The sequence below is a fragment of the Eptatretus burgeri genome, chromosome 18 (genome assembly GCF_056783735.1).
Source record: "Eptatretus burgeri isolate ZD-2024b chromosome 18, Ebu_testis_v1, whole genome shotgun sequence".
Classification (NCBI taxonomy): domain Eukaryota; kingdom Metazoa; phylum Chordata; class Myxini; order Myxiniformes; family Myxinidae; genus Eptatretus; species Eptatretus burgeri.
This window is the reverse complement of record NC_140978.1, coordinates 5,435,774-5,460,773: the sequence shown is the minus strand read 5'-3', so window position 1 is coordinate 5,460,773 and position 25,000 is coordinate 5,435,774. Positions and strand designations below refer to the sequence as shown.

General features: G+C 43.7%; 2 protein-coding genes across 11 annotated transcripts in view; both read left to right on the top strand.

The window, feature by feature from the left end:
• LOC147008512 (kelch-like protein 10) overlaps positions 1-16,544 on the top strand; it is a 35,546-nt gene extending 19,002 nt beyond the window's left edge. For both annotated transcript variants that reach the window (XM_085864017.1, XM_085864018.1), the window contains exons 3-7: positions 640-1,129; positions 3,922-4,326; positions 8,195-8,392; positions 15,443-15,592; positions 15,970-16,544. In XM_085864017.1, the coding sequence (XP_085720143.1) occupies positions 640-1,129; positions 3,922-4,326; positions 8,195-8,392; positions 15,443-15,592; positions 15,970-16,335 (1,609 nt within the window). In that variant the 3' untranslated portion in view covers positions 16,336-16,544. The remainder of the gene's footprint in view (positions 1-639; positions 1,130-3,921; positions 4,327-8,194; positions 8,393-15,442; positions 15,593-15,969) is intronic.
• A 6,067-nt stretch (positions 16,545-22,611) lies between these two features.
• LOC147008511 (organic solute transporter subunit alpha-like) overlaps positions 22,612-25,000 on the top strand; it is a 34,169-nt gene continuing 31,780 nt past the window's right edge. For 3 of the 9 annotated variants that reach the window (XR_015053361.1, XR_015053360.1, XM_085864501.1), the window contains exon 1: positions 22,616-23,081. Coding sequence is in view for 3 of the 9 variants with exons in the window: in XM_085864501.1 (XP_085720627.1) it covers positions 22,634-23,081 (448 nt within the window). In the remaining 6 variants the exon portion in view is untranslated. Of the gene's footprint in view, positions 23,082-25,000 lie in introns of all 9 variants that reach the window. The other 6 variants (XR_015053358.1, XR_015053359.1, XM_085864499.1 and 3 more) reach the window with 5 other exon arrangements.

Below are 25,000 nucleotides of genomic sequence, written 5' to 3'. Positions count from 1 at the left end.
TATATATATAAAAATAAATTTATCTTTTGAAAAACTACCTGAATCTCCACTTTCCTTCGTAATCTCTGTTTTTGATTGACTGCAATGTCTACTTCACTAACTCGGGTAAATGCTTTATCGAATTGTCCAATGCGGTCACCAAGTTTGTCATGTGGAATGTTTGCGTGTAATGTGAAAAAATCACAAGTTGATAGACATTTCACTTTACCCCTGTTGTGAATGTTGTGGATGTTATCGATTACGGGGCTGAAGTTATCAATCTTCAGGAAAGTTTAAAAAAATATATTTGAATAAAACCTCACTTTTTATGCTCATTTTGTAAGCATTTTGTGAATGAGTTTCATTGCCCCTGTAATAATGCCAAACAACGGTTTCAAACTGTATTCTCTACCTTGGATGATGAACCTCATCTTACAAGGATCCTTGTGCATTTCAGAGATCCATCAATGAATGGTAACTAAAGGTGTTTATCTGTAACTAACACAAACACACACACAACACACATACACACACACACACACACACACACACACACACACACACACACACACACACACACACACACACACACACACACACACGAAAATTAATCTCATTGCCTTGTAATTCACTCAACATCATTCTCTTTCTCGAACACAGAGTGTTATTCAGCAAAAGGTGGAACGGAGATGAGAAACGCCAATTCACCATCACCGGAGTGGAACCCGAAGTGATGCGTTTACTCAACGACTTCTCCTACACTGGGGTCTTGCCCATCACTGAGAATAACGTGGAAAACTTGCTCATCACGGCTAATTACTACTGCATCAATGATGCGCTGACACTCTGCTGCAATTTCCTCAAGAATCAGATGTGCTTCGAGAACTGCATCGGTATCTACAAGTTGGCTCAAACGTTTTGCTGTGAGGATCTCAAGATGACCGCGAGCAAGTTTGTCCTGAAAAACTTCGTGCACGTGGCCTGTGTAAGCGAGGAGTTTGTAGAGCTTCCTCTAAACGACTTGCTGCAGTTCATTGAGCGGGATGATCTCAATGTGCAGAATGAGGCATTCGTGTTTGAGGCTATACAGAAGTGGATTGGACATTCTGTGCACATGCGGAGAGAAAGTTTTGCAAAACTTCTCTCTAAGGTAAGCACTGCACCTTGCACCTGCACACAGCCACGGTCGTTATTTGGGGTGCGCACATGCACACACTAACACACACACACACACACACACACACACACACACACACACACACACACACACACACACACACACACACACGTTTCTGTAATAAAGCCCTTGGTGTGATTCGACTGTGGTTTAAAGCTACGACCTCCCAGACTCGGAGTGGACACTCTCCCCATCACAACAATTGAGTCTGGTCAACTTCGCCTGCATTCTCAGGCCCTAGAACTTTTACTTTCTCGTTATAAAATTTCAGTAACATTTTGGTGTCTCAGACTTTTCCCTGTGGAGGTTTGTGTGAAATTTCAGCAATCTCCAACATCACATCCCAGATATAATAAACACACACACTGCTTTTACGATATCGTGTGAATGGTGAAGTCACATGTGACCAAACGTCAATCATGAACGATTTTCCTATGATTGTCTGTGCCACGTTTCAAGTTCATCGAATTTAATAGTGATGGAGATATAATTACTCAAACAGATGAGATATTTGGTGCATGTTGTAATTTATCTCCGACTATGACTGGGCCTATGTCTTTCATGGCTAAAACTATGCCCATCTTCTCTTGGCCCAATTCTTTCAGGAACCGGCTGGTCAGGTCTGATATGGAGACTGGAGCAGATTTACATAGGGATTGGGGATTTGGCTGAGGTGCTGGCGATACTTCGCCTACTCTTCACGAAAGACACCGTGGGATCTTTACATCCACTACCTGATGCTCGCAGAAGAGACACCGAGTCTAACGTCCACCTGAAGGATGGTGAACTTTGGGATGTAACATCCTGCTTTCGAAGCACCAATCCGACATTTTATAGATGGTTCACTAATCGAACCCAGACAAGGCAGTTCATATGTTTATGTACTTCCTCTGCACAATCCTGATGGACAATCAATCACCAAGTTTATTGTAGGAATAATGAAGTGATGAATTTGCTAACACATCTGCTCAAAGTCTTTCCACAGCTTTGCTTTCCTGAGTTGTAATCACACGTCAGCGAGTGAGTTGAGACGTGTGTACTTTTTATAGTTACGATGTACTTTCCACTGTCTTACATCTTTTAGAAATTGAACTTCAGAAACTTAGCAAGTCAATCACCAATCAAAACGCTCAAAAACGAAGATGTGAATGTCAACATCAGTTTGAATTGTTTCAGTTTAAGTTGTGTTGGATTCTGCAATTTAATACCTTTTGAGGTTTCTTTATATCAGAACAGAAAATTGGGTTATGTGCACCAACTAACAAGAACTTTCATAATTCCAACCTTCCCTGGAGTTGAGAGATCATGTCTGTGAAATCCATAATGATTGACATCTCCATTGCCATGATTCTCTGCACCCAAAGTGAAATATATTGATAAACTGGAAAGCATCCCAAAATGCAAAGCCCATCCGCATGCATTTTGTACTCAAACTAAACTTGCCAAAAACAATTGTGAAAAAAAATATTCATACATTTTGTTCATTTGTATTCTCCATATTCTCATAATAAAGTTTTGTTGAAGATTTGAGGACAAAAGCTCAGATGGGAAAAAAAAAATGTTTTGGCCTGGACAGACACACTGATCCTCAATGGTAAATAAATGATGAAACATGGGACCGTTTTTTATTTTTTAAATAGCCATCTTCCGCTTTACATGCTATCATTATGTACCATTATCATTGAAATTATTATTATGTACCATTACCATGATAATAATTAGATACTTTTGCCATTATCATGATCACTATGAGGTTACCAAAGAAGCCCTGAACTATTTTGGACATTTTCCCAGCCGAGAAATAAACAGTTTACAGGGAGAAGCCTCCATTTACTTGGCTTTTCCCCTCGCAACCACATTCCCAGAACTCGTCTCCAAGGCGGAAAAAAAACCCCGCGGTCTCACGCTTGACAAGCTGTGTCCGGCCTAACAAGTGCAATTTGTAGTTACTATGACTTTGCTCTTTTACATTTTGACACAATTAGGAAATATTTTCTCCATATTCTCATAATAAAGGTTTCTTGAAAATTTCATGACAAAAGCTCAAACAGTAAAAAAAGTAAGTTGTTGCCTGGACACACACGCACGCACGCACGCACTCACGCACACACGCACGCACGCACGCACACACACACACACACACACACACACACACACACACACACACACACACACACACACACACACACACACACACACACACACACACACACACACACACACACACACACACAATTGAAAAACCCTGTCTCCCGCTGCGCTGCGAGGGGAGATGGGCTATGAACACTGAAATCACCTTCCCTGATCAATCCAATCCCAATGTTCCCTTTAGGCCTGTATAAACAGACATTTTATCCCTTGTACCTGATGTACCTATCCACAACCTTGTACCTAATGCTCCTCTCATACACTCATGTTACAACCAGACATACATTATAATTGATAATGTGTTATATCGCTGACAGATAAAATCTGCAGTATTTTGTCTTGTTGTCGAGAGTAGTGTGAGGGTTCTTCCCACCGAACCAATGGAGAACCGACACTGCAGCTCTCAGTGGTACGTGGGATGAGAACTACAGTATTGCAAGAAAGTATGTTTTCATGTGGTCGTGAATGCTGTGCGACTCACCTTGCCAGGTCGATGAGAGCCATTTTGACTTGCATGATCACAATGTTTTTTTTTCATAAATAAGCTCGTTACACCTCTTTTAAGTTTTTCACTAATTTTGTTTCTTTCTCGACTTCTTCTTCATTGTTTTGCGTAGGTTCGTCTGTCCCTCCTGGACTCCGACTACTTTATGAACACTGTCAAGTGTCACGAGTATGTAAGGGGCTCAAATGATTGCCGAGAACTCATAATTTCTGCAATCCAGAGCATGTATTACCTGAGTAGTCCCACATCGAGAAACGAGATGGCGCAACCACGCCTCCCCTATTCTGTGCTCTTTGCCTTTGGTGGTTGGAGTGGTGGGAGCCCAACCAATGCAATAGAGTGCTACGACTCACGAGCCAACATCTGGGTCAACAACACAGTAAACGAGGAAAGCCCACGTGCATACCATGGAACTGCTTTCTATCAAGGGTACATCTTCATCGTTGGTGGTTTTGACAGCATGGCGTACTTCAACAGCGTACGGCGTTTTGACCCTGTTGGGTTCATCTGGAAAGAGGTTGATAGAAATGATTACGGTTGCTTATTATCTTCTTCTTCTTTTTCTTCTTTTGGCTGCTCCTGTTAGGGATCACCACAGTGGATCATCCGTCTCCATTTTGCTCTGTCCTTCACATCTTCCATTTTCACACCAACCACCCGCATTTCCGCCCTCACTACATCCCTAAACCTCCTCTTTGGCCTTCCTCTTCTCCTCCTGCCTGGCGGCTCCATCCTCAGCATCCTCCCGATATACTCCGCTTCCCTCCTGTGCACATGTCCAAACCATCTCAATCTTGTCTCTCTCACTTTGTCTCCAAACCGTCCTACCTGCGCTGTCCCTCTAATATACTCATTCCTTATCCTGTCCATCCTCGTCACTCCCAACGAGAATCGCAGCATCTTTAACTCTGCCACCTCCAGCTCCGCTTCCTGTCTTTTTGTCAGCGCCACCGCCTCCAAACCATACAACATAGCTGGTCTCACTACCGTCTTATATACTTTCTCCTTCACTCTTGAAGATACCCTTCTATCACAAATCACTCCTGCAACTCTTCTCCACCCACTCCATCCTGCCTGCACTCTCTTTTTCACTTCTCTCCCACACTCTCCGTTGATTTGGACAGTTTATCCCAAGTATTTAAACCCATCCACCTTCACCACCTCAACTCCTTGCAACCGCACCATACCACCACCCCCCCTCTCATTTACGCACATGTACTCCGTCTTACTCCGACTGACTATCATTCCCCTTCTCTCCAGTGCATACCTCCACCTCTCCAGGCTCGCCTCAGCCTGCTCCCTATTCTCCCTACAGATCATGATGTCATCCGCGAACATCATGGTCCATGGAGACTCCAGTCTGATCTTGTCCGTCAACCTGTCCATCACCATTGCAAACAGGAAAGGGCTCAGAATCGATCCTTGATGCAATCCCACTTTTACCTTAAACTGGTCCGTCATTCCCACTGCACACCTCACCGCTGTCACACTGTTCTCATACATATCCTGCACGATCCTCACATACTTCTCCACCACTCCCGACTTCCTCATACAATACCACAACTCCTCTCTTGGCACCCTATCATAAGCTTTCTCTAAATCCACAAACACACAATGTAACTCTTTCTGGCCTTCCCTATACTTCTCCATCAACATTCTCAAAGCAAACATTGCATCAGTGGTGCTCTTTCCTGGCATAAACCCATATTGCTGCTCATAAATCATCACCTCTCCTCTCAACCGAGCTTCCACTACTCTTTCCCACAACTTCATGGTGTGGCTTAACAACTTTATCCCTCTGTAATTTCCACAGCTCTGCACATCACCCTTATTCTTGAAAATCGGAACCAGTACACTTAATCTCCACTCCTCCGGCATCCTCTCACTTTCCAAGACTTTATTAAACAATCTGGTTAACAACCCCACTGCCATCTCTCCTAAGCACTTCCATGCCTCCACTGGTATGTCATCTGGGCCAACCGCCTTTCCACTTTTCATCCTCTTCATAGCAGTCCTCACTTCATCCTTACTGATCCACCCCACTTCCAGATTCACTATCTGCACCTCTTACAACCTTCTCTCTCTCTCTCTCTCTCTCTCTCTCTCTCTCTCTCTCTCTCTCTCTCTCTCTCTCTCTCTCTCTCTCTCTCTCTCTCTCTCTCTCTCTCTCTCTCTCTCTCTCTCTCTTTCTCCCACTCTTTCTCCCCTCTCTCTCTCTCTCTCTCTCTCCCCTCTTTCCCCTCTCTCTGCCTCTCTCTCTCTCTCTCTCTCTCTCTCTCTCTCTCTCTCTCTCTCTCTCTCTCTCTCTCTCTCTCTCTCTCTCTCTCTCTCTCTCTCTCTCTCTCTCTCTCTCTCATTTTCTTCATTCATCAGCTCCTCAAAGTACTCCATCCACCTTCTCAACACACTCTCCTCGCTCGTCAGCACATTCCCATTTGCGTCCTTTATCACCCTAACCTGCAGCACATCCTTCCCAGCTCGCTCCCTCTGTCTTGCCAATCGGTGCAGATCCTTTTCCCCTTCTTTTGTATCCAACTTCTCATACAGCTCGTCATATGCCTTTTCCTTGGCCTTTGCCATCTCTCTCTTCACCTTACGACGCCACTCCTTGTACTCCTGCCTACTTTCTTCATCTCTCTGGCTATCCGAATTCTTTTTCGCCAACCTCTTCTTCCTGATACTTTCTTGTACTTACTCGTTCCACCACCAAGTATCCTTATCTTCCTTCCTCTGTCCAGATGTCACACCAAGTACCTTCCGAGCTATCTCCCTCACAACTTCTGCAGTACTTGCCCAGTCATCTCACACCTCTTCACCACCATCCAACGCCTGTCTCACCTCCTCCCTGAATTTCACGCAACAGTCTTCCTCCTTCAGCTTCCACCATCTGGTCCTTGGTTCAGCCCTCACTCTCTTCCCCAACCTCACCACCAAATTCATCGAACAAACCACCATTCAATGCTGTCTCGCTACACTCTCCCCTGCCACCACCTTACAGTCTCTTATCTCTCAGGTTGCATTTCCTGCTTAAGACGTAGTCCACCTGTGTGCACCTTCTTCCACTCTTGTATGTCATCCTGTGTTCCTCCTTCTTCTTGTAATAGTGCTGAGAGCGCACCAACTTGTGCAACCACAATGGCTGGGTTATTACTATTGCTTATTATAAGTATTATTATTAATATTATTACAAGACAAAATGGAGCAGAGAAAACCATCATATTCGGGATATTATGTGATAGTCCTTGGTAACATACCAGGTATTTACAACATACGAGCCATTAATAACGTATGTCACTGGTCCCATCCATCCATTGGGACCATACTCTGTGCAGAGGGTTGGTTCTGCCTCAGCATTCTCCTTGGCTAGTGGGCACAATCCTGGACGGGTCGCCACTCCGACACAGGATACCAGCAAGCTGACACTCATTTTGCCGACCTCAGAAGGATAACAGGCAGAGTCAACCCCACCTGGTGTTAATTCAATAGCTGAGTGGGATTTGAATACAGGATCCTCAATCCCAAGCCCAATAAGTCACTGGTGTGGTTCATTTAATTATCAAACCTTATCAAAGAATGTGCCGGTGATGCCAGTGCAACCCAGTGTGACCACTCCTTGGCTTTTTTTCACAAGATCTTGGCTATTCGTTGTTCACCTTGGCGTCTTGGTTTTCTTGGCGTATCGGCTTTCTATCATCATCGCTTTTCTGAAACCTTGTGAATTCTTGGCTTTCTTCATTGGCTCACCTTGGCATTTATGAAAATGAGGAGTGGTCACACTGGTGCAACCGATAACATACAAGGCAATAAACAGGATAATTAGTAATTCCAATGTGATGCTGTGTCAAAATAAAAATGCACAAAGGGATCAGTCAATTCCAAAATGACTATTCCACACAAACAGAATGGTTGTTCATGTTGAGGAATTAATAAAGTGTCCCGAGGCAACTACATCAGGGAACACCAGATTCTTATGACATAGCAGGGGAGATAATAGTATCTGGAGCAACAAATTGTTTGGCATTCATTGAGCAAATGTGCCAAAGGATGGGCCTTGGATGCAAATGGCGGATAGTTTGGAGAACAGGGCTGGGTGGCAGAACGTATGGAATACTCAGTTGATGTCAAACGAGATTGCTCTGATCTTCGCTTTTAAGGTTCAGCAGAAGTAGCATATCTAAAATGATGCAGCCATGACAGAAACCAAACTTGTGATCTGGGATCAAAGAGTTGGAGAAGACACTTATTATTTTAAAAAAACCCCAAAACAAACAGGGATGAAAAACAACTGTAATAAAGTGAAATGTCACAGGCGAAGCACGTGATGAATTGTTTTCATGTACAACCAGGTCATGTTAATTAATATTATTAATAATATGTTCCCATAGGTTGCCCCCATGCACTTCCATCGGTGTTACGTGAGCATAGTTGTGCTTAACAACTACTTGTATGCTCTTGGTGGATTCAATGGCTTCACGCGCCTCAACACCGCTGAGCGCTACGAACACCAGAAGAACCAATGGATCGTCATCCCATCCATGCGAGAACAACGCAGTGATGCCAGTGCAACTGTGCTCAATGGAAAGGTAGTACTGGCAGCACTCACCATTATGATAGTTCGTTACACTCCACATCTCTGTCTGTCACAGTCTGTTTTCACACTTGTGTGATGTTGATTGTGGTCAATTCGGGGATGTCAGGTCCTGTTTTAGTACAAGTTCAGCAGATACATCAGTTTGAACGTTGTCATTGTCGGATGTTTTTTTAATATTGGTGTTGTGTTATGATTGTTAGTTGATTTGTGTGCTTTCATTACTCATAGGATGTTTTGACCAGTTATTTGTGGCATACTTGCCACTGCGCTGGGCACTTGGTGTTTTGTAGTTTTATTATTTGTGGGTTGGCAGGATGGCCGAGACATGCGCGCACTCGCTTCTCAGCTGTCGAGCCTGGTTTCAAATCCCGACCCAGCTATAAACTGTCATCGCGGTGTTTCATCAATGTGTGTGCTGTTCCTCGGATGGATGTTACGCTGAGAGTCCCATCTGTCGGCTGGCATTAATTGGTGGATGTTAAAAGATCCCAATGTGGCCTTCGCAAAAAGTAGGTGAGTTATTGCCAAATTGCCGACACCCTGGCCAAATTCCAAATTCCTGCCCTCACCACTGTTGGGAAGGCAATGACAAACCATTCATTATAACCCTTGCCAAGAAACTGCTTCAGCAGCACCAACACCCTGCAATCGAGTGTGGTACATCAGAATCAGAATCATCATATTGTACTGAATTGCACTGTCATCTTGTTATGATGCTTCACTGGATCAAACTTAACTGAACACTACAAATCTGGCGCTACACTCGCTGTATGGGAGATGGGCATCTCAAGGAGATGGGGATGCGCCAGGCATCTTCCTGGGGGATGTCCAGATGGAGGCCCCTGGAGTATCGGTGGAAAATGGACGCGCTGCTCCCATACCTGACCATACTCCCATACCTGACCATCCTCCCATACCTGACCATCCTCCCATACCTGACCATCCTCCCATACCTGACCATGCTCCCATACCTGACCATGCTCCCATACCTGACCATCCTCCCATACTTGACCTGACCTGACTCGCTTGGGCCGCAGCATCTCGGAGCACGCCATCATTCGTTTGAAGAAACAAAGCTGTCTGTCTTGCTTGCATTTAGATTATTGGCTTTAAATATCCCAGTGTCTCTTTTGAAAAGAGAAGCCATTGTGGACTGGTGCTATTTCCATATTCCGGCTTGGATCGAGCCTTATATTTCGCACTTGTACTTGATGGGAGTGTTGGGTTGTGGATATAGCACAGACATGAAGGGGCACATGGCCTCGTCCAGTGTTTCCATCTCCCTGAAACTGGCAAGTTTTTAGATCCTCGTGGAGGATCTCTAAGTCTTACTCACGTTGTTGTTCTTCATCTTCTTCTTGTGGACTTTTTTGTTTCACAGCCTACACTTTTCATCGAAACTTCCTGAAACTTGGCGTATATATGTACAAATACCCTGCGCAGACAGTAACCATCTCCGATTTTGAAAATTCCTCAAAGAAAAAAGGTTATGACGTAAAAAATATCTCCGCTAATGGAAATCGCCTAAAAAATTATCTCCGAAACTAGGCAAGCTTTTTGAATTCTGTTTGCGGGAATCGAAGAGGGCATTAGCAGAGGTGAATTACCGTACATACGATACATCACTATGACGTCATATCAATTTTTATGACGTGATTCGTATTTTTTGACATTTTTTGTTTCACAACCCAGAGTTTTCATCGGATCTTCGTGAAACTTGCCGTGTATATGCAGAAAGCCCACGCGCAGGCAGCAACCATCTCCAATTTTGGAAATTCTTCCTAGAAAAAAAGTTGACGTCATAATATCGCCGCTAATGGAAATCGCCTATACCATTATCTCCGAAACTAGGCAAGCTGTTTGAATTTTGTTTGCGGGAATCAAGCTGGGCATTAGCCCAGATAATTTATCGCAAACCTGATACATCACAATGACGTCATATTCGTTTTTATGACGTCATCATTAAGAGGACGAGGATCTTAGCTCATTTGAGCTTGTTTTGTCTCCAGAGTCGAGGCTCGTGGAAGAGCTAGAACATGGAATGGATCAGGATGCAACATAACAAAAGGAACAGCAGAAAGAGAGGGAAAAGGGGAGAAGCCAACAGCAGGTCAGATGACAAAATTAACGGAGATGCACAACAAGGGATGTGTGGGTAAGGATGAGGGGTAGGGGAGAATGCAAGGGGTGTATACGATGCACACAGAAGCAAAACTTGCAGGTGGAGTGGTTAAATGGGTGCAGAATAGATCATAGTTTTGAATTGGGGATGAACTGATATGGTGGTGAACAGTTGTCTTGATGACCTTGAGGGAAGAATGAGATTGAAAAGAATGTGAAATTTGGTTCCACAGGTGGGAAACAAGTGAGTGGAGGTGAGCAAAAGGATGTTGCTGGTGGACCATGTGCACCCCACATATGCCTTTGGGGGGTGGGGAGGGGAGCAAAGCACAGAGAGGACAGACAGTGCAAGACCAGAAAGGAGGTGGAAAAAGACAGAGAGACAACCAACCTGTTGACAAAAGCAAAGTGATAGGCTCATCTACTCAGGTTGATCACGGGAGATGCCAAAGATCTTGAAAGACTTGGTTTCCAGGGCATCAACCCGAACAAGGTTTGAGGCAGTGGTGCCAGCCCAGACAGGAGAGCAGTACCCCCGTCAAGCTGCAGACGAAAACGTTGTAGGTGGATAAGAGTTCAGGTATGACAAGGAAGGACTTTTCAGATGGAGGATGCTAAATCGGTGACTAAGAAAGGTTTTATGTTAAATGAAATGTTTTTTTCTTTGTCTTCTCATCATTAAGTTGTCTTGATGCCAAACAGCCATTTCAGGACAAAGCGTGCTTTTGCGTCATTATGAAGTTTTTTGGTTGATTCATCATCTCTAAGCTATCCTGAATCAGAATCAGCCGGGTGCCAGACTCGCACCCTTGGGGAATTTTTTTTTGAGGCGAAAAAACAAAAATGGCCATCTCACCGACTTTCGATAAATTCTGTTTTGGACTATATCTTCACTTCTAATGCACTTGCACATAATTTTGGTGTCTACTACTATGTTTCATATGACAGACAAGGTAAACGTTGATGATTCTCTCAAGATTGGACGACAACAGATGGTGGAATTTGAATCTGGATGGCCAACAAGTTTTAACAAGACATTAACCAAGAAAGTGACCCTAATGACTTTGACCAAAAAGAGCATCAAGCTGGATGGAAGGCCAGCATATGATACCGAATTGATCTACACCCGAGTCATATGTCTCCAACAATACAGGGATATTGATATCAAGGATGTCCTCTCTTACGAACTGTCCCCTGTCCCAGCCTCCTTGTTTGATGAGGGCGGTGCGATGCGGGCTCAGTCGAAAGCAATCCTGAAGATGAAACTCCAAGTTGAGCAATCAACTCGAATCCAAGGTGTTCCAGATGCTGTCATCATCGATGGATGCGCCATGTTATGGACTGTACATTGGCCCACAAATGGTACAGTTGAGGATTATGGGATCAACTTCATGGGAACCATCAAATACCACCTGGAGTGTTGTGACGTATACCTGATTTTCGACAGGTACATCAAAATCAGCACGAAACAAATGAGATCCAGTCGCGCAGGTCATGATTCAAGTCGAAAACATCAACTCAACTTACACACAACACTTCCAGCGCAAAAAGTGGTCCTAAATGTAGCCTACAACAAAGTACAACTGATCGATTTGATCTGTCATTATCTGATGACCCACATTATGGACAACCAGACCAAACTGGTGATCACCGGAAAAGATCCTACACCAGTACAAGTATGGAACAATTCCACTCTCCAGAAACAGGATCTGAAAACACACCATGAAGAAGCAGATGTCATCATCATCATCCATCACTTAGTTAGAATTGTGTCAGGTGTCAGTGGTGACTCACACATTAAAGTGGTCTGCGACGATACAGATGTCTTTATCCTGTTGATTCATTTCTTCCTCGAGGAAAAGATGACTGTGGATGTCAGCATGGAGAGTCCATGTGCTGGGAGGGCGAACGTAGACATTCGCCAAACAGGACTGAAACACAAAAGCATCGCCAAATATCTGCCTGCTGTACATGCTCTGACCGGACGCGATACTGTGTCGTATTTGTTTGGCATTGGAAAGGCCACATCGCTGAAGGTACTAATGGGCGGACATCATCCCACCTTACTTGGTCAGCCGGAAGCAGACGAGGAAAAGATGATATCTGAGGCAACTACCTTCATTGCTGCCTGTTGGACAGTTCCAGAGTCAAAGGTGATATGTCCACACACCGGTATCAGTTGTGGAAGTCTAAGATGGCCAACTCCAAGATTACCTCTGCTCCGAAATTGAAGTCGTTGCCCCCATCGCATGATGCCTTTGTTCAACATGTACATCACACTCATCATCGTCATTATATGGAAATCAGCCACTCAGTCAGACCCTCCGAACTTGGATCCCATCAAGTATGGATGGCAAGAAGGTGAGGATGGTGCGACGTTGTGTCCAACCAGACTTCCACCTGATGTCTCTGCTGCACCAGTCACCATTCTGCAGCTGATCAAGTGTGGATGCTCCAGCAACCGGCCATGTTCCACCGGGAGGTGTGGTTGTGTGGCAGCACAGATGTCATGTTCGATGTTTTGCAGTTGTAATGCTGGATCAGACTGTTGTAACGAACAGACAAGGGCAGTAGCTGCTAATCACAACGACGATGACGAAGATTGAACATAATGTAGAACATTGCATCCTCAACAAAGTTAATATTTGTTTGCCTAAAAATAAAAGGTAATTTCAAAATCATATACAGTGGGGAGAACAAGTATTTGATACACTGCCGATTTTGCAGGTTTTCCCACTTACAAAGCACGTAGAGGTCTGTAATTTTTATCATAGGTACACTTCAACTGTGAAAGGTGGAATCTAAAACAAAAATCCTGAAAATCACATTGTATGATTTTTTAATAATTAATTTGCATTTTATTGCATGAAATAAGTATTTGATCACCTACCAACCAGTAAGAGTTCCGGCTCTCACAGACCTGTTAGTTTTGTCTTTAAGAAGCCCTCCCATTCTCCACTCATTACCTGTATTAACTGCACCTGTTTGAACTCGTTATCTGCATAAAAGACAGCTGTCCACACTCAATCAATCAGACACCAACCTCTCCACAATGGGCAAGACCAGAGAGCTGTCTAAGGACATCAGGGACAAAATTGTAGACTTGCACAAGGCTGGGATGGGCTACAGGACAATAGGCAAGCAGCTTGGTGAGAAGGCAACTGTTGGCACAATTATTAGAAAATGGAAGAAGTTCAAGATAACAGTCAATCTCCCTCGGTCTGGGGCTCCATGCAAGATCTCACCTTGTGGAGCCTCAATGATCATGAGAAAGGTGAGGGATCAGCCCAGAACTACACGGCAGGACCTGGTCAATGACCTGAAGAGAGCTGGGACCACAGTATCAAAGAAAACCATCAGTAACACACTACGCCGTCATGGATTAAAAGCCTGCAGCACACGCAAGGTCCCTCTGCTCAAGCCAGCGCAAGTCCAGGCCCGTCTGAAGTTTGCCAATGACCATCTGGATGATCCAGAGGAGGAATGGGAGAAGGTCATGTGGTCTGATGAGACCAAAATAGAGCTTTTTGGTTTAAACTCCACTCGCCGTGTTTGGAGGAAGAAGAAGGATGAGTACAACCCCAAGAACACCATCCCAACCGTGAAGCATGGAGGTGGAAACATCATTCTTTGGGGATGCTTTTCTGCAAAGGGGACAGGATGACTGCACCGTATTGAGGGGAGGATGGATGGGGCCATGTATCGCGAGATCTTGGCCAACAACCTCCTTCCCTCAACAAGAGCATTGAAGATGGGGCGTGTCTGGGTCTTCCAGCATGACAACGACCCGAAACACACAGGCAGGGCAACTAAGGAGTGGCTCCGTAAGAAGCATCTCAAGGTCCTGGAGTGGCCTAGCCAGTCTCCAGACCTGAACCTAATAGAAAATCTTTGGAGGGAGCTGAAAATCTGTGTTGCCCAGTGACAGCCCCGAAACCTGAAGGATCTGGACAAGATCTGTATGGAGGAGTGGGCCAAAATCCCTGCTGCAGTCTGTGCAAACCTGGTTAAGAACTTCAGGAAACGTCTGATCTCTGTAATTGCAAACAAAGGTTTCTGTCCCAAATATTAAGTTCTGTTTTTCTGATGTATCAAATACTTATTTCATGCAATAAAATGCAAATTAATTATTTAAAAATCATACAATGTGATTTTCAGGATTTTTGTTTTAGATTCCATCTTTCACAGTTGAAGTGTACCTATGATAAAAATTACAGACCTCTACGTGCTTTGTAAGTGGGAAAACCTGCAAAATCGGCAGTGTATCAAATACTTGTTCTCCCCACTGTACATGTTCATACTTACTTTAACACATAACCCAAAGTCACTGCCAACTATCCACACGTATCCAGATATATTTGTGTAAAAATCGTCTTCCAATATAATCATCAATTCATTGATCATTGCAAGTAAGTTACTTCTGCTGTCATTGACGATTGTTTTACGTAGTATTAATACTTGAGGGTTCATCAAATTCAATTTCTTACTCGAAGTGATCAGTGGAACTGCAAAATAGCCATTTTTCATATTAAAATGGTGGCCATCTTGAAAATATGAGACAGGTCATGTATATATACACCTTCAATTTTATCATTATCGGATTCCTTGACCATGAAAACATAGTAGTAGACACCAAAGTTGTGTGTGTAAGTGCATTAGAAGTGAAGATTTCGCCCAAAACAGAATTTATCGAAAGTCGGTGGCGACCATTTTGTTTTTCGCCACGAAAGAAAATTCCTCAAGAGTGTGAATCTGGCACCCGGCTGGTTCTGATTCAGGATAGCTCAGAGATGATGAATCAACCCAAAAAAAACTTCATAATGACGTCACAACATGCTTTTTCACATTTCTGCTGGACTAAAGCCTTCATCATTTGTTTTGTATGTTTTTGTGAGTAAATTAATGTCATATCATGTTACAGATCTTCATCTGTGGAGGGTTCAATGGGAATGAATGCCTTTCAACGGCAGAATGCTTCACACCAGAAACAAATCAATGGACTCCAATAGCATCGATGAACAGTCGACGCAGTGGTATTGGTGTCATCGCGTGTGGAGGCTTTGTCTATGCGGTAAGATTGTATGTGCCAAGCATCACACAAATTGGCTCACAGTCGGCCCTTAACTTCACTTGGAAAAGTCATGAACAGATCAAGAAGCATGACATGAACTGACAAATGGAGGGGAGATAAAGGGTGATCAAGAAAATTGTACACCAGATTCCTAAAATGAGCATGGTTTAATTCAGAGGGTCAAGGCAGGCAGACACAACATTTCTATAAATGAAGTCCTGAAAAATGATTCCCACTTATCGTATGTCGATCGGTCGATGTCAGCTGCAATGGAAATTAGGAAAGAGGAAATTCAATGCCAGTTTGCTTGGTTCCCACAAGGTTACGACTTTGATTCCATACATATTACATATAGTTTGATATTTATGTGTGCACAGGTTGGAGGGTTCGATGGTATGAACAGACTACGCACAGCTGAGGTTTATAATGAGGATGTGAACTCGTGGTCCATGTTGCCCAATATGCTCAACCCTCGCAGCAACTTTGGACTCGAGGTGGTGGATGACATTATTGTGGTCGCTGGTGGATTCAATGGCCTCACGACCGTCTGCAAGGCTGAAGGTTACAACTGCAAGTCAAAGGCGTGGTACGATCTGGCTGAGATGGCCGTGAACCGCAGTGCACTGAGCTGCTGTGTTGTGGATGACTTGCCCAATGTGGTGATGTATGCAGCTCCGAGAGACTTCCTACGATCGCCTGTCAGAAGAGAAGATGGTCTCCAGGCTTCTCTGTCAATGCTATAACAAACTTGATTTTCAACAAACATGTGTCGACAATGTATTACGGTCAAAATTTGTACAATGGATGAGCAATTTTATCAAGGGTTATTGAAAAAAGATTGTGAGATTTTTATCAGGAGATAATTATTTTCGAAGAACAAAGTTTACCTTTTTGTTGTCCAAATAGTTAGTACTGTTCATGTTGTATTAGTGGTTAAAATGTATCTTTAATAACTGACCATAATAAATTATTTCTCAGTTCAGTTGCTCACTCGAGCAGGAAAAATCAAATGCATTTCATGTAGACCCGAACCACTGTTTCTGCAGCTTCTTATTCTGAGGCTTCATCAAAGGGAAACATGACAGTCATGGTTGAATTTGTTTGTCTCTCACCATGATAACCCAGAACCCTCAGCTCAAAGAAGCTGGAACTTTAAGTTTATATTTGCATCCTATAAATGAAACAGGATAACTGTTAGTACTGTTATCTCTCTCTCTCGTTATCTCTTGTTATCTCTCGTTATCTCTCTCTCTCTCTCTCTCTCTCTCTCTCTCTCTCTCTCCCTCTCTCCCTCTCTCCCTCTCTCCCTCTCTCCCTCTCTCCCTCTCTCCCTCTCTCCCTCTCTCCCTCTCTCCCTCTCTCCCTCTCTCCCTCTCTCCCTCTCTCCCTCTCTCTCTCTCTCCCCCTCTGTTTTTAATGTATCTTAATGCAAAATTGCTGTTTGTTTATTACCTCAATAATACAACTTCAAAGCTGAAGCTTCACACAGACACTGTCACAAAACACTGATGTTCTCCACTTGATCTCTCAAAACCGGTAGGTGGGCGAACTGCAAACTGAGCTTATTTCAAAAATAACTCGAAGGGCAATTCCTCCACCACGTCATGCCTGATCCATGAGAACATATCGGGTCCAATACATTTTTGAAATATCATGTTATACAGTACTATATCGGTTTTGACCTTGTGTCTTAATGGTGAAGAATCACTTGAAAAATTAATTAATCCTCGTATCCAGATCCGGATCTTCATCAAAATCGAATCAATTCGTCCTTGCCACACGTTCAACCTGCACACCAAGTTTCATCCGAATCCATCCACAACTTTTTGAGCTATCCTGCACACTGAAACACTGAAATGTTTTTCAAGTATGGGAGCATGTTCGAAGATGGGTAATGTCGCTGAAATGAAAGCATGTTTTGATGTGGATTACTCACGGATTACTCACGAAAACAGATGTACGTAGATCTCGTCCGATGATTTTGAACGACTGTCCTTGTGCTTTGTTTATTGTCACGGCAAAGCAAGATCGTATGGGAAATTGTAGTCGGCGGAACTGGAATGGCAGGTCACTGTCTGATGGAAAAGTGGAATCCTTGGAATTAACGCATGGTTTCCTGCTGCCGGTCCATTAATTAGGACTACCTCAATCACATTTGGGCTCCTTCGGTCGACTGTGCAGCTGTTCGTGCCATTCGTTATATTGGGTGCGTCCAATGAACGTAGAACAATAACTGGGCATTCTGCTTTCAGCTTCAGTTTGTGTGGGATGTGAACGTCCCTGATATTTTGATGGAATTTAGGAATTCCACTGGGAAGTGCACCGCCTCCTCAGGGGTGAGTGTACTATTGATGGAATTGTAGGTCTTCACTTCTCCTGGAAAGTTGTCAATGATGGTAGAGTTCACAGAGTCCATGTATACATCGAAAGTTAGAAAATTTAAAAGTTGCACAAGGACCTTTTGTTATGACAGAAAACAGAAAGATGTGGTGAGTGAAACATCCTCCACCGTTGAAAACCACCAGTGGAGGTGTGTCATCATGGTCCATTCTATGGGGGCCCTCCATTGTTTCTCCTCTTAGGAGATGACATAACAGAGCAGCTGGAGAATCCTGTGGTTTTGTTTACAGATGATATCAGTTTAGTGACGAGCATGACAAACAAGCTTCTTTGGAGCTTGGGCGATTCCCTGAATTTTCACTTGCAAAACATTGAGAGATGGGTTAGTACTATCCTTGCAGGAGTATTTTTAGATCCTCGTGGAGGATCTCTGTCTTACTCACGTTGTTGTTCTTGTGGACTTTTTTGTTTCACAGCCTACAGTTTTCATCGAAACTTCCTGAAACTTGGCGTATATATGTAAAAATACCCTGCGCAGACAGTAACCATCTCCGATTTTGAAAATTCCTCCAAGAAAAAAGGTTATGACGTCAAAATATCTCCGCTAATGGAATCGCCTAAAAAATATCTCTGAAACTAGGGAAGCTTTTTGAATTCTCTTTGCGGGAATCGAACTTGGCATTAGCAGAGATGAATTACCGCACATATGATACATCCCTATGACGTTATATCAATTTTTATGACGTCATTCCTATTTTTTGACATTTTTTGTTTCACAACCCAGAGTTTTCATCGGATCTTCTTGAAACTTGCCATGTATATGCAGAAAGCCCATGCACAGACAGTAACCATCTCCGATTTTGGAAATTCTTCCTAGAAAATAAGTTGACGTCATAATATCGCCGCTAATGGAAATCGCCTATCCCATTATCTCCGAAACCCGGCAAGTTGTTTGAATTTTGTTTGCGGGAATCAATCCGGGCATTAGCACAGATAATTTATCGCAAACCTGATACATCACAATGACGTCATATTCGTTTTATGACGTCATCATTAAGAGGACGAGGATCTTAGCTCATTTGAGCTTGTTGAAACTACAAAATGCAACAAACAACATGATGGTCTTCGAAGGAAGAACATCAGCAATCGTCATCGCCCTCCCAGTTCCCTTCTTCACACATTACCTCGGCTCCTCGAAGAGCGAAAAAACAAACAAAAAAAAACAACCAACACCAAACCCCTTTTTCAACACCCAACTTGATGAAGTGGAGGAAATTGAGCTTCTCGGACTCAACTATCACCACAACGTTACGCCGCACCCCATATGTCAAGCAGCTGGTGAGAATCGCACACGGCCAATGCTTCGGTTTGTTCTGGAGAGCTGCGCCATCTTACTCCTAATCAACTCACAACAGTATACTGCGTAAAGCTCGACGGTCCAGACCAGAAAGGAATATGCATCCTGTGTGTGGATAAATGCCACTTCGACATTTATAGATGCCATTTAGTGTTGAACAATCCCAAAAAAATGAATGCTACAAACTGTGCCCAAAATGGCCACTTCACCATGTCATCATAGTTTAAATTACCGTACACCCGATACGTCCCCTTCACCTTTGTGGCCTCGTTGGGGTCAGTGGCCCATTTCATGGACTTTTTCACAGTGATGTTCAGGTTCTCCTTCACAGTACTTCAGCAGTTATCAGAGCCAGCAGCCCAGCACAAGACTGTTACACTCTATCAGACCTGGCATCGGACCACCGTTGAAATGCCAACTTTCCTACTGCCTGCAGATTCTGGTATTCATTGACAGCAGACATTGTGAAATAAAGGAACAGATGGAGTTTACAAAGGAAGTTAAACAGACAAGAGTGTTAAGAGGAAGATTAAAGAAGAACAGATCAGTTAATGCCAAGTTAAATAATTTTCAAACCAAATCTGGATTTACTGAATTCTGCAAGCAGGGGTCATAAGACACATGAAAATGGAACTCCGCATTTGTAGTTTTATCCCTCTCCAGCACCTGGCAGATCTGGAGGAAATAATGATGCAACCAGCAGACAAAATTTGTCAGTAATTTTTGCTCAGAGATGTCACTGTTGCTGCAAGGTAGATAATGGTCCATATTGCAGGTGATTTCCGAGTGGAATGAACTGCCCAATGGAGTAATTGGATTTACTGAACGTTTCCTTGACAAACTGTTTCGGTTTATATGGAATTCAATGTCGTTTTTACAATTAGATCTGCAAAAATCTATAAATAAAGAAAAGAAAACGGAGCTGTTATTCCTGGTACCCTATGTTTTGGGAGGTTTCGGGAATATATCTGTGTAACAGGAAAGCTAATTCATGAAGGGTTTTTTTTTTAAATATCGTATACACAAGCCAAGTTACCGAGATTGCTACCACAGCAACGTAATTCAGCCAATCACAGCCGTGATCTAATCAGGGTGAAATAATGTCTGAAGGAATAGCTATCTGTAATATGAAAGCTAAATGTTCAACAGTTTTTGAAATATCACGGACACAAAAGTACATGGACGGATGATCGATCGGTCAGTCGGTCGGGTGGTCCTCATTTATCAGTCAGACGGAGGACAAAAAAAGAAAGGGATAGAAATTGGAATATCTGATCTGATGTGGATGAGATTGAAACATCCAATGTGGCGGATAATGGAATATCCGATCCAGGGTGGTAGGTATTGGAATATCCAATCCGATGTTGTAGATATTGGAATATGCAATCTGATGTGGTAGATATTGGAATATCCAATCCGACGTGGCAGATATTGGAATATCCGATCCAATGTGATAGATATTGGACTATCCAATCCGATGTGGTAGATATTGCAATATCCGATCTGATGTGGTAGATATTGGGAATATCTGATGTGGGAGATATTGGAATATCCAATCCGACGTGGCAGATATTGGAATATCCGATCCAATGTGATAGACATTGGAAAACCAATGAGATGTGGTCGATATTAGAATATCCGATCGGATGTGATTGATATTGGAACATCCGATCCGACGTGATAGATATTGGAATATCCGATCCGACGTGATAGATATTGGAATATCCGATCAGACATGGTAGATATTGGAATATCTGACCTAACGTGATAGATGTTGGAATATCCGATCTGATGTGATAGATATTGGAATATCCGATCTGATGTAATAGATATTGGAACATCCGATCTGACATGGTAGACATTGGAATATCCGATCTGATGTGATAGATATTGGAATATCCGGTCTGATGTGATAGATATTGGAACATCTGATCCGACGTGATAGATATTGGAATATCCGATCTGACATGGTAGATATTGGAATATCTGATCTGACATGGTAGATATTGGAATATCTGATCTGACATGGTAGATATTGAAATATCCGATCTGACGTGATCCATATTGGAATATCCGATCCGACATGGTAGATATTGAAGTGTCCGATCTGATGTGATAGATATTGGAACATCCGATCAGACGTGATAGATGTTGGAATATCCGATCCAATGTGATAGATATTGGAATATCCGATCCGACGTGGTAGCTATTAGACTATCCGATCCGACCTGATCCATATTGGAGTATCCGATCCGATGTGGTGGATATTGGAATATCCGATCTGATATGATTGTTCTTGGAATATCCGATCTGATGTGGTTGTTCTTGGAATATCTGATCCGATGTGGTTGTTATTGGAATATCCGATCCGGTGTGGTTGTTCTTGGAATATCCGATCCGATGTGGTTGTTCTTGGAATATCCGATCCGATGTGGTTGTTCTTGGAATATCCGATCCGATGTGGTTGTTCTTGGAATATCCGATCTGGTGTGGTTGTTCTTGGAATATCTGATCCGATGTGGTTGTTATTGGAATATCCGATTTGATGCGCCATACTCCGTTACACAGCGTTGATTATGCTGAAGCAGTTTCTTGGCAAGGGTCATGCTTGGTGGTTTACCATCCCTCTCCCAGCAGTAGTTAGGGCAGGAATTTGTAATTTGTTTCTGGTGATAGCTCGACTGTCTGTGAAGGACACCATGGTATCTCGTATCTTTAACGTCCACCAACTAATGCTGTCTGACGTGACACCTATTTGAATAAATCTGATCTGATATTGTATGGGCTAGAAAGATAGGGTGTGCAGTTCGAGTGTTGGTCCAACTCCAAACTACCATCCTGGGTGTTTCACATTCAGGGTGATGCATCAACGTGTGCGCCGTCCCTTGGATGGATGGTCTTGTCGTTGGCGGACGCTAAAGATCCCACGGTGTCTTCCGTTTAGAGTTGGCGAGTTATCGCCGGCAAACTGAACAAATCGCAAATTGCTGCCATCTTCAGTAGAACGTCAGGCATGGCCAGCTGGTTCGTGAAAGACTTGGGCCAAAAACATTGCCCTTCCACCAGCATAGCAATTCTGGCTGGCGGAGTCGTTGTTGATCCGATGTGATGTAATTGTCATGTGGTTGTGAAAAAAAAACAACCACTGATGAAAGAGTAAAGAGTAAAATATATAAATAAGATTATTTTTAAAAGGATTTCAAAAGAGCGGGATCGTGGTGAACAAGTCCAGGTTTTGAGGAAACATTTCAAAAGTTCGACATGGATTTTAAAAACAAAACAAACAAGTAACATGGAAAATAAACAATTCCAGGTCGAGAAGGAAGTCGTTGCGGAAAGGGAGGATGAAAGAAGGAATGATCAGCGCACAGAGCACACTTAGAGGGAATGAACCCCCTCTGTCCCCCCCCCCTCGACAAGCATCCCCCGCCGCCTCCAGGTGGTGCGGGTCTCTCCTGGCGTCCTGGGCATCGCCGCTTGTCCTCTTAATGTCTGCGGGACGCAACAACAAACAAGGAACTTCAGCGAGCGGGGCTGGGACGCATTTGGGAGATTTAGGAGATGAAGAGGAGGCGGAGGAGGACCATTGGTGGAAGAAGAAGAAGAAGAAGGAGAAGGAGAAAAAGAAGAAGAAGAAGAAGAGGCGTGACCCTGACCACGGCGATCTTGAAGCGCTCACCGACCCGGGATTCCTCGCGCTCATCAACTCTCTCCAGGTGTGTTGTTCTGGCCACGTGGTGACGTCAGCGCTGCGCGTGCGGCCCGCTCTGTGCTGCAAACTCTACATATCGGGTATTGTATTGGGTTTGTGGGTACAGAATGTACGGACAGCTTGATGTACGGTGTACGTGCGTGCAGTTGGATACTCGCGGACGGACGGACACGTCAAGCCGTGCTCAGCCGTGTTCAGCCGTGCTCAGCCGTGTTCAGCCGTGTTCAGCCGTGCTCAGCCGTGTTCTGCCGTGTTCAGCCGTGCTCAGCCGTGTTCTGCCGTGCTCAGCCGTGTTCAGCCGTGTTCAGCCGTGTTCAGCCGTGCTCAGCCGTGTTCAGCCGTGCTCAGCCGTGTTCAGCCGTGCTCAGCCGTGTTCAGCCGTGTTCAGCCGTGTTCAGCCGTGCTCAGCCGTGTTCAGCCGTGTTCAGCCGTGCTCAGCCGTGTTCAGCCGTGTTCAGCCGTGTTCAGCCGTGCTCAGCCGTGTTCAGCCGTGTTCAGCCGTGTTCAGCCGTGCTCAGCCGTGCTCAGCCGTGTTCAGCCGTGTTCAGCCGTGCTCAGCCGTGTTCAGCCGTGCTCAGCCGTGCGAGAAGCCATTCGGAACGGGGTTCTTCGGACATTGCGTTGGAGGTAACGATGTACGTTCGTTACAAGCACACACATCAAATGGAGGACACGCGGACACGGCTGCCTTGAACATTGAGGCTTCGACAGTTGCAGTTCAACTTTGTCCAACAAAAATAATAAATTAATCCGATGGACAACACCATTCCATCGTGGTGACCGGACCGAGAGCTCGTTCCTTGTCGTTCTGTGTTCCCCTCGCCGGAGGACAGGCTGTTTGTTTGTCTGTTTGTTTGTCCGTTTGTTTGTCTGTTTGTTTGTCTGTTTGTTTGTCTGTTTGTTTGTCTGTTTGTTTGTCTGTTTGTCTGTCTGTTTGTTTATCTGTTTGTTTGTTTGTCTGTTTGTCTGTTTGTTTGTCTGTCTGTTTGTTTGTCTGTCTGTTTGTTTGTCTGTTTGTTTGTTTGTTTGTCCGTTTGTTTGTCTGTTTGTTTGTCTGTTTGTTTGTCTGTTTGTCTGTCTGTTTGTTTGTTTGTTTGTTTGTCTGTTTGTTTGTTTGTTTGTTTGTTTGTTTGTCTGTTTGTTCGTTTGTCTGTTTGTTCGTTTGTCTGTTTGTTCGTTTGTCTGTTTGTTTGTCTGTTTGTTTGTTAGTCTGTTTGTTTGTCTGTGCAGAACTTTCATGTTATTCTCCGCAACCCGCTTGTCTGATTGAGAGGAAATTTTCACCACAGGAGCGACTACTCGTGCGGAATGTTTAAATGATAGCTATGACGTCATAGGTCACGTGGTGTGGCAGCCATGCTGGGAAAAAAGAAAAAACTTTGGACCTCCATCTCTGAAACCGCACCAAGTAAAAAAAAAATTGAAACTTGGCTCATGGCAAGTACTCCTCATAGGGGACTAAGTGTAATTTTGATGATGTTATGACGTCATAATTGCATACGTAGAACGTGACATCCGATGAGTATGAAAAATTTTGAGGGTCATCGAGAGATAAAATGGTCCACAGGGAAAAATTGATGACGTCATCGATCACGTGATTCGGCAGCCACATTGTTGTTGGTAAAAAATCTCTGAAATGGCTGAACAGATTGACGCGAAACTTTTCACGTATGATCACCTATCCATGAGGAACAAAACATTCACACATGACATCATAGGTCACATGGTTTGGCAGCCATGTTGGATTAACCGCAAACCCGAAATAAATCTCCAGAACAGCTGCACAGGTTGAGGGAAAACTTCACATGAATATTCCCCAACCCTTGGGGATACCAGGGTAATCATGAATATAATTGATACGTTACATGTTCTGGCAGCCATATTGCATTGAGAAAAAAAATCTTTAAAAATTATTTCTCTTGAGCCGCTTCATCAAACCACATGGAACTTCACAGTTATGATCTTATAGTAATGGGGTAATATATGTTTTAAATTTCAA